The following is a 9,957-nucleotide window of genomic DNA, read 5'->3' as shown; positions in this document are numbered from 1 at the left end:
AGATCCCGTCATGGTCCCACGATTTGCTGATTACATGTGTATTGTTAAAGGATGATATATCTGCTGCCCTGTAGGCTTGGAACAGTGACTCTGCTGTCAAGTCACCAAGATGGACAAGATCTGCCACATCCCCTATGATAGGGAGGCTGAATGCACTCTAGCATTCCCTAATGGGTGTACCCCGTTTGTTTCATTTGGTGCTATGTTCATGGGGGGGCTTGCTTTTGTTTAATTGGGATGTCTTTAGCAAGTTGGGGGTGCTGAAGTGGGTGGGGGCGGTGGGTATGGGGGTTGATCCAGCAGACATGGTGCAGTGAAGGTATAGCCCCTTTGTTAACACAACACTCTAATGTGGGAAGCGTGGGAGATTTTTTACTATTATAATGGTTTATCACAGATACGTGTAGTACAGTTAAGTTACTAACATGGAATGTACGCATGCTCAATAACTAAAAAAAGATCTGCAATGTGTTTGCGTTTCTAGATAGGCAGGATGTGCAGGTCACTTTTCTCTACGAAACGCATCTCACCAACTATATGGAGAAAAATGTGGGGGCTAGATGGTCTATGGTGCATGTCGCAGCATTGTATTCCTCTTATACTAGAGGTGTGCTTTTAGTCAAGATAGGTACCCCATTCACATTGCCTAGGTCTGAAGCGGACGAGCTGGGCAGAGTAGCTCTAGCCCTGGGCAAATTGGGAGGCACAAATGTAGTATAGGTGAATACATATGGGCCTAAAATTGATGATCCTGCCTTTTTCAATTATGTGTGGAGGCGTATCTCCTCCTTCCCTCCAGTGGTTGTGACTTGGGGCAGTGATTTCAATGCATGCTTGAATCCTCAACTGGACTGCTCAGTGGACGTGGCGGGCAGAGAAAGCTGGCCGCACAAGTGCTATCCAAGCTTATGGAGGCTGAGGCTCTTAGAGATATATGGAGACATTGAAACCCTGCCTGTAGGGAGAGTACATTTGTTTCCATGGTGCATGGGTCCCGCTATTGGCTGGCTTCCGAGGAGGTCTGCCCCTGGTTTGTCACTATCAAACATTTGGCAAAAACACTTTCCGGTCATTCTCCCGTACTGCTTGAGCTGCGCGTCCCTGAGTGTGACAGACCTGCGTTTTAGTGGAAGCTGCAGCAGTCCTCCCTGGTAGACCCTGTTTTTCGGGCTACTATAGGTACGGTCATTAAAAAAAACGGAAAATGGGGGCTCAGTAGATAGTGCAGGCACATTCTGGAAAAAGTCACCATTAGAGGGGAATGTATTGTGGCACAGGCGGTAGTTTTAAAGAATCTCCGGAATAGGATACACGGATTAGCTGTACCGAATACTGCATTTGAACGGGAATATGAACAGAGCCCCTCTACAGCAACTATAGCTCGATTCAGGGAATTGATCTCTAAACATAATCAAGTTGCGGTTGAGGAGGTTCTTTATAGATCTAGAAGATGTAAAGCACGTTATTATTAACGAGAGGGTTGCAGGCCCAGCCGCTCGCTGGCACATAAACTTTCCTTACCTAAGGGACAGGAACATATCATTGAGATGTTAGATGAAGATTATATTGCACGTCACTCCCCTTCAGAAATCAGCAAGGTATTCCTTCACTTCTACACTAAATTATATGTGACTAGACCATTTGTGAGCGATGTGGAAGTCTCCAGGTATCTGTAGGATATCGCTCTTGGGTGGCTATCTAATGGTCAGCAGGAATACTTGACTCAGCCCTGTGATGTGGAGGATGTGAAGAAAGCTATAATGTCCCTGCCTACATGTACAGCTTCAGGGCTCGATGGGCTGCCCATTGGGTTTTATAAGGCATATATTGAGGAATTGGCCCGAGATTGCTAGATGTATTCGCTGAAGCATACGAGACAGGTACGCTACCTCGTACCCTCAAGGAAGCTCTTATTGTTACACTTCTAAAGCAGGAGAAAGTTGTGAATAAATGCGAGTCATATAGACCATTGTCCTTAATAAACATTCACACAAAACTTCTGGCAAGAATAATTGCGAATAGATTACAACACCTGGTCCCAAAGCTGATCCTTCCTGACCAGTTGGGACTCGTCCCTAAGCGGTCGACCGTACATAATCTATGGACTATTTTTGCTGTCTTTCATCACTTGGATCCAGAGCTTCCGGTCGTAGTGGTGCTGCTGGATGCGGCAAAAGCCTTTGATTTGCTACAATGGGGTTACATGTTTGTTGTATTGCAGAGAATGGGTATGCCGCCGTTTTTTCTGAAATGGGTGCGTCTATTGTACTCTGATCCGGTAGCCAGGCTGCGAGTTATTGGGTGGGTATCAGATATATTTTCAATATGTAGGGGCACCAGGCAGAGATGCCCCCTTTCACTGATGCTCTTCTCTCTGGCGCTTGAGCCGTTAGCGTGTAAAATCCGACAAAAACATGCAGACGCCTCTCAGGGGTTTCAACAGCGGCCGCTGGCTATCTCTTTATAGGCAGACGATATGATGTTATACGTCTGTGAGCCAGCCACATATCTGCCAGCCCTGCTGCGTGAATTTTTTGGGTTTGAGAGGCACTCAGGTTGGGAATAAATTGGGCAAAGTCCACGGTGTTCCCACTGACGGTCTGCACTCAGGAGACAGCCCTGGAATTCCCACTCTCATGGTCAACTGACTGGGTGAAGTATTTGGGGATCTGGGTGCACAAGAATCCTGATACGGTTCTGACCATGAATTTCAGGCGTGTCATTACTAAAATCACTGAGCAGGTCTCTCGCTGAAACCCACCTGCCTCTTTCTCTTGCAGATAGGATCGCTGTAGTAAAGATTACTATTTTGCCAAAACTCCTTTACTTATTTGTGAATATTCCAATAAGGTTGAATGTGACACTTTTTAAAACATTGCAGTCCTGCCTACTGTGGTTGGTGTGGGCTGGAAAGTAGCCTAGATGCAGCTGGACTACTCTAACACTGCAGTTTGAGCGTGGTGGGTTCGAGGCACCTGGTCTGCGTTTGTATTATCTGTGTGCTCAAGCGCAATTTGCACACTATTGGTATTTCCCACAACGATATCTGCCACACATAGCTGTGGAAGGGGATGCTGCACACCCAACCCCGTTAACCACTATGATCCTGCTGGGTGGTGAGGGTGGCACCAAGAAGGAGATTAATCCGGTCAGGTGTACTGTTTGGGCATGGAAGACCCTTGATAAATGTGCACGGATGGAGTATATAAATGTGCCAGACATGCAGATTGCCGCACACCCTGGTATCTCTGCGGCGCAGGAACATGGGGCTCTAACTTTACTACAGAATGCAGGGGTTACAAAGCTTGGTGACGTATTTGAATGGCTCCTTTTTGTCACTTGCTGATTTTCAGGCTGGTCAAACGTACAATGCAATGCTTGGGTTCACGAACTCCAGACTGCGCTTGGCAGTACGGTCCTTATACCCAGAGTTCCAGACAGAGCCCATGATTCTGATAGCACTACAGGTGATTTTAGTTGGTGGGGAGAGCAGTGGGCTGATCACTAAACTATATAATGCTTCCCAAAGGTAAAATGAATGGTTGGATTCCTCATTTGATAAATTGAATAAAGAGCTTGCGGTCCCCTTGATATTAGAAAGTTGGGAGTTGTGCTGCAAATTAACGGGCGCCTGTCCGTTAATTGTAATCTTCGCATTACACATTTTAAGTACCTACATCAGTTGTATTACACCCCTGTGCAGCTGTTGAAATTTGGGCTGAGTGAGGATGCGAGACGCATTAGGTGTTGGCAAGATGGGGCTAACTTCATGCACCTGGTATGGGAATGTGATGTTATATTTGCTCTTTGGCATCGTGTTGTAAAGGTGCTCACTGAGATGACATTTGAAAGGATTGAATGTACACCCGAACTGTGCCTGCTCGGACTGGCAAAAAAGATCAAACCATGCAATAGACGTATTGTTGCTATATCTCCTCTGTTTGCTAAACGTGCTGTCGCAATGCATTGGGGCGCCAAGTCGGGTCCCACTTTGATGAAGTGGATTTGAGATCTTGCGTATTGTAGAGAACACATGGATATATACGCTGAGGAGCTACCTGCCACTTCCAGGCCTAAAGATCTTTGGGCGCCACTGACTGCGTATTTGTTGGACAACCCAGACTTGCTATAATTGTTTAGGAATAATTTTATTGATGGGCTGAAGGACTTAGATGTAGGACCTATTGAGCTACTGGAGGCTGTACCATATTGCACAAATGTGATCATGTTACATACGCTCTGCCTGTTGGGCTTTTTTGGGATGGGTTGGGGAGGAACTGGGAATGGTTCACTACAAAAGTAAAAATGTCTACAATCACTATTGTGAATCTCCTGTTATGCAGGGTGGGCCCTTAGGCACTCTGCTGGATGTATCTTGCAATTTAATCAAATAAAAAACTACCATCTGCCCATTAATGGAATAGCCCAACTTTAGTGTTTCTATGGACTTTTCCACCTTTAGGGTGCTTCTCTTGACATGTCCAACTTTAGTGCATTTCTATGGGCATGCCCAGCTTTAATGTCTTTCTATTGAGTTGCCCAGCTTTAGTGTGTGTCTGTAGGGCAGCGTATTAACTTTTTCTCCAAAAACATTTTAAAACTCGGTAAGAGCTTGCCCTTTTTCTTCAGTAAACCCGAGCAGCCTAGTAACTACTCTGTGGTGAAAGCTGAATGGGTGTGCAGGATTACCAAAGCACCTAATTCCTAGGTGCCAGCCAGAAGTGATGGGCACATTTTATTATTTTCACATTGGGATGATGGGACTTTCAGCAGCTGCGCTCCGCCCTGTCTGGCCATTAAGACATGCACAAGTGTGAGTTTCTGGTGCGTGTTATTGATGCGGCTGAAATCTGACACGGAGTTAAGAATATCGAAATGTAATGTATTAAACTTGATATAAGTCTATGTGAGCGAGACAGGCAGCTGGAAAGTTTCAAGTTGATTGATGTAGAAGAGCAAGGCCAGTTCACCAGGACCCTTGAGACTCAGGGCAGCCAGGCCATCCCTGTGACAAGCATTGCCACTGTTTTTGGAGACACAGGACACAGATGCTGCTGAGAGCTCACTGGATGACCTGTTTAGACATTTACTGTAAAGAAGAAGCAAGGTTAATACTCAAGACCTGGACAGTGCTGACAGAGAGAAACCAAAGTTCAGCCGGAACATACATCCTTCAATTTTGTTTCAGGTGGATCTTTATCAATTTTCATTACAGTGGAATCTAGACAGATATGCAATACCTTTGGGGGCAGATGTACAAATGTCTTGTGATGGATTTGCGTCACAAAAAGGATGCAAACGTGTGAAAAAGGTTTTTCCCTATTTACTTCTTTTGTGCTGGAAAGTTGCCAGAAAGCAACGCAAAGCAACGCAAGTCGCTGCTTTGTGTTACTGTACGTCAAGGGGGTGTTCCGTGGGTGGTGCATGGGCGTTCCTGTGCGACCACTCGTGCTTTTTTACAGCAAAACTCTGCCTACTTATAATAGTAGAGAGGGTTTTGTGCCCCAAAATAACATCACTTTGGAGCAGGTGTTAAAAAGGAGAAATGCCTTTATTTCCCCTGACGTTTCCCACTTTGCATGTGCGCTGCACTGTACAGCACACAACGTGGGAAATGTTTAAGTAAACATAGTCCGCCTCCAGTACAAAACCTATGCTAGACTCATGCATACAACCTTCCGCTATGGTGCAAAGGGGTCTGCATGGCGCTCGACAGCAGGATTGTGCACCAGCATTAGCAAGAGAGGAGGAGAGGGTCGTATCTCTGTAGATATGGCTCTGTCCTTCTCTCTCCCACTCTTGCAACGCAGCAACTTTGGGTGCTGCGCTACGTGAGCGTTGTGTGAATCTGGGCCTTACAATCTACACTTTCATCACAGCCCCTTCTTGCATTATTATATACATCACTCATGATAAAAGAATGTCCATTAAATGGCATTTTATTTAAAACACAGAATTATCTTTATTAAAATGTGAAACAAATGTATGGCAGCAATAGGTGAAGGCGAGACCCCTGTGGTCACAACCCTGCACCGCTGTCATTACTCTTGAGGTTCTTCAGGAGTCTCTGGACAGTGCGTTTTTAGCAGAGAACACAACAGCAGCATCGAACAACACCAGAGCCCAGGGCTGCATCGGCTCTTTTCAACACACTCGTCACACAAGGCTTCTGTTCTGACAGCCCCGTGAGCAGCTCGGTGCAGCGTCACAGTCTGTTAATCACAGGTGTGGGAAGGAAACGCAGTCACAGTCTGAGAAGATTTCAAGTCCCAATCAGGGGACGTGGGCACTAGTGGACCCGTGACTCGCCGACAAGCAGGTAATGTTCACCTCAGCGGTGCTGCAGCGCAGCTCTTGGGTTCAGCGCCTCTGCCGGCTGGTATCAACATCACTGAAGAGAGGCCCCGGGCGAAGCCACTGAAGTTTATCCCCGCGCTGCTGAAGATGAAGGTTTCACACAACAGAGAGGGGGTGAAGCACACCAGGGGTCTCACTCTGGCATCAGTCACTCACCAGGGAAACCTCTGCTCAGGGGGGCCGCACTCTGCAGGCTTCCAGTGGGAGTGCAGTGAAAAACGTCTGTGCCCTTCAAGAGGACACTCACATGTTAAACGTGCACTGGGTGCAGAAGGCAGACCCTCCAGACAGAGGTCCAGCTGGGGATCTCTTTCAGCTGCAGCAGCAAAGGCTACTGTCACCCCCGGGAGCATGGGTCTCAGTCCACCATGCAGGAACCCAAAGAATTACCTCTGACCCCAGCCTTCGTCTCCACCGGTGTGCTCAGGATCGTGGAGTAAAAGATGAACACTGAGTGAACCATGGGTTCAGGTTAGAACAAGTACTGTGGCTGCTGTACTCCAGCTCAGCACTCAGATTCAAAGTTGGCCCTAAACTTCAATGAGGGCCCAATCGGGGCAAAGAGCGTTTATCTTTTAGACAAGCCCCGTCTTCAGGGCAAGCAGCCACTGCAGGGCGGTCACATCCAGATGTGTTCTAGTCATCCCAAAATACCTCTGGCAAATCAGGTGCGGCTGCAATGTTCTCACCCATCAGAGCAGGACCGAGGATGGCGGGGTGGAGACACCGCCCCTCCGAGAGCATCATGTCCGCAGCCCATCACCCCGCCGTCAGCGGTGCTCTCGGACCACAAGAAAATGATGGAAAAGTCACGTAATAGTTTTCATCAGTTGATTGAGTCTGTAAACAGCAATGTAAAACACAATATACCTGAAAGCAGCACTCTTATTGAGACTTTCTCGAGCCTCCTGGGCAAGGAGAAACTTATGAGATTCATCCGCTCTCCAAAGGCTGCTTTTTGGGCGGGGCGGATTCACACACAACTGTGGTTAAGTGTGTGCTGTACATTCTCTCAATGTCACTAGCGAAAGAGCTGTAAGATTAAGGATCTTTTTTTCGCTTTGGTTCATATGCGGACCCTTTGGTGCAGATCCACTTGCGTTTGCTGTAACATTCCGCACTCTTCACTCTGTCATGGTTCAGATAAGCACATTCCGAGTAATCTTCCACTGCAAACCTACAACATAAAGAAAGCAGTGTCAGATTTGATTCTCTGCAAGTTTCCGTTTGGCACAGATTGAATGCTGCTAAAGGGTTTAGACACTCACGTATTTGAAATGCAATATAACATAGAAACAAGCATTTGCAATGCAATAGGTCTCGCATTTACACGAGTTTGAGCTATTGACATTGTAAATACAATGCCTTTTATTTATGTTTTCGTTTTAAAAACATAAATAAAACACATTGTCATTTACAATGCCAATAGCTTAAACTCGTTTAACTGCGAGACCTATTACATTGCAAATGCTTCCTTATTTTTGCTGATGCGGAACACTGTCGCCAAAAAGCAGTGGCAAAACCAAATGTTCAGGTCATGCCATTAAAAAGCGAGAATGATTGGCTTTGCCACTCGTGGTTTCATGCGGTGTCGCTGGAACAGAGTGCTTCACAAGGGGAAATTGTCCCATATAAAGGAAATAAATAACACAAATATGCAAATTTACAGTCCCCCTCCCTACCCGTGCAATGGTCATTTATTCTCTCCATACACAGTGCTTATTTGTAAAAGTAGGTATCACAAAAAGTGGTAGATGTCCATGGCGTTGTGGAAAATGTGTGCAGGAATCTGAAGCAAATAGGACGTGGATCTGCTTATGTTTTTTACGAAGTAGGCATACTTGTGAAACTGAAGTAAGATGTTGGCACGGTGACACTTGGGTGGGCACAAACATATTTGGGAATCGAGTCCATCCAATCCCTTTATTTTCTGTTTTTTTGGGTCAAATTTGTATTTTATTCCCCGTTTATATTGGTTTACTGGCTGCGTACCAGGTACCAAGTCACTGACATTCCACTCTTTAACAGTCCTCAAATATCAACACGACACTGATGGAAAACGCTTTAAACATTTTAATAAAATACGAACACACAAAGGTAGTAAGACGATATCCCGGTATGCAGATCACATGGTATTTGTTGAATTGTCTTATTTACTTTGGTGTTTCGTGAACGCACCACACTTTACAGCATCTTCAGAGCGCTCAGGTATATGGACTAGGTCACTATGCCAGGGCCTCTCACCTGACTGGCACCGTCTATTTGCCCACCTCACCATTCTAGGCACTTATAGCAAGCAAGAAAGAGGAGGTCGAAGTGCAGAAAAAGAGAGAGTGGAACACACACTCTGGGAAGGGACAAAGAAGGAGAGTGAGTGAGGGAGGAAGAGGAGAGACAGAAACAAGAGAGGGAATGGAGGCGACTGTCAGAAAAAGGGTGGGGCATATCATCAAGGTCCCCGCAATAAAATTATCACCGCTTTAGCGTCCATTTTCAGATGAAAAGCGGTGATAATTGTATCACACTATCATCAAGCAAGCACTGAACTGCTCTAGCGCTTGCTTCCTAGCGTTAGCGGGCGTTTTCCATTACGCCTTGCATGTCAGCGATAGATATCGCTAATGACATGCAAGGCAGACGTTCCTCACCTAAACGTAATGAAAACAGTTGCTAACACATCGACCTATTAGCAATGCGGCCCAGGACCAGCGAAGCGATAAAAAAAGGAGCGATAACCGTGCTTATCGCAATTACTTTACGCTTGGAAAAAAGTTTACTTAGGCATACTTTCAATGGGAGGTGGATTGTTGGGATAAGAACACACTTGCATATTAGGAAGCTTTTTCTTTTCGCTATATTTTTGTTGTTGCAGGATTTCTCCCGCTATCACCCCTATCGCTGGATTTTACATCGCCTGTTAGCGGCATGTTGATAATACGCCACTAACAGGGCGATGTACTCCAGCAATAGAAGGCAATAAAAAAAACGCGGTAAGGGCATTTTGCGATAATTATCGCATTTGCTTGCTAATATGCCCCGGTGTGAGTAGGAAAAGTGAGGAAAAGAAACTGAGTAAGCTGAGAGGTAGGGAGGGAGACTGAGCAACCAATAAGAAAACAAAGAATATTTGCAGATGGGAAGATTGTGAGCTGGAAGAGTGACGGAGAAGAGGGGGTGAGAGGAACAAGAGAACGATAAAGTAGAGTAACGTGGAGGGATGGGGAGAATATTGGCAAGGAGCGGTGGGAGAAATAAAAAGGATAACGATAGAGCCAACAAGAAAGGGGCGAGGAGGGAGAGAATTCGGAACGGCAGAGGGGTGGATATATGTGGCATATATGTGTGTCACACAGTGGCACCATGTGAGTTGGAGGTCGGAAATATTCTAAAGCTCGGCAAGTGGAAAATTACAACTCAGCTGAGTGCCTTTTGTCATTGTGCCCTCAGTCTCAGGAGCTACAAGCCACAACAGTAACTACAACAGCGTTAGAGAATCGGTGTTCAGATAGATGGGAACACGGTGGAGGGCAGGGGTGGTGAGGAGGCGTGTGTTGTGCTCTGCGTTTGCAGGTCTGATTGGTAAATCCATTAAGCAATTAA

General features: G+C 46.1%; 1 protein-coding gene across 1 annotated transcript in view; it reads right to left on the bottom strand.

The window, feature by feature from the left end:
* Positions 1–5,937: 5,937 nt before the first annotated feature.
* Positions 5,938–9,957, bottom strand: part of LOC146813020 (C-type lectin domain family 2 member D-like) — a gene marked incomplete at its 5' end in the record, with an annotated part of 262,441 nt that continues 258,421 nt past the window's right edge. The window contains one exon of the mRNA XM_085615245.1: positions 5,938–7,534. Within this exon, the coding sequence (XP_085471371.1) occupies positions 7,399–7,534 (136 nt within the window). The remainder of the gene's footprint in view (positions 7,535–9,957) is intronic.

Source organism: Triturus cristatus, chromosome 7, assembly GCF_964204655.1.
Source record: "Triturus cristatus chromosome 7, aTriCri1.1, whole genome shotgun sequence".
Taxonomy (NCBI): domain Eukaryota; kingdom Metazoa; phylum Chordata; class Amphibia; order Caudata; family Salamandridae; genus Triturus; species Triturus cristatus.
Note: the sequence above shows the minus strand (reverse complement) of the source record. Positions and strands in the feature narration are given on the sequence as shown.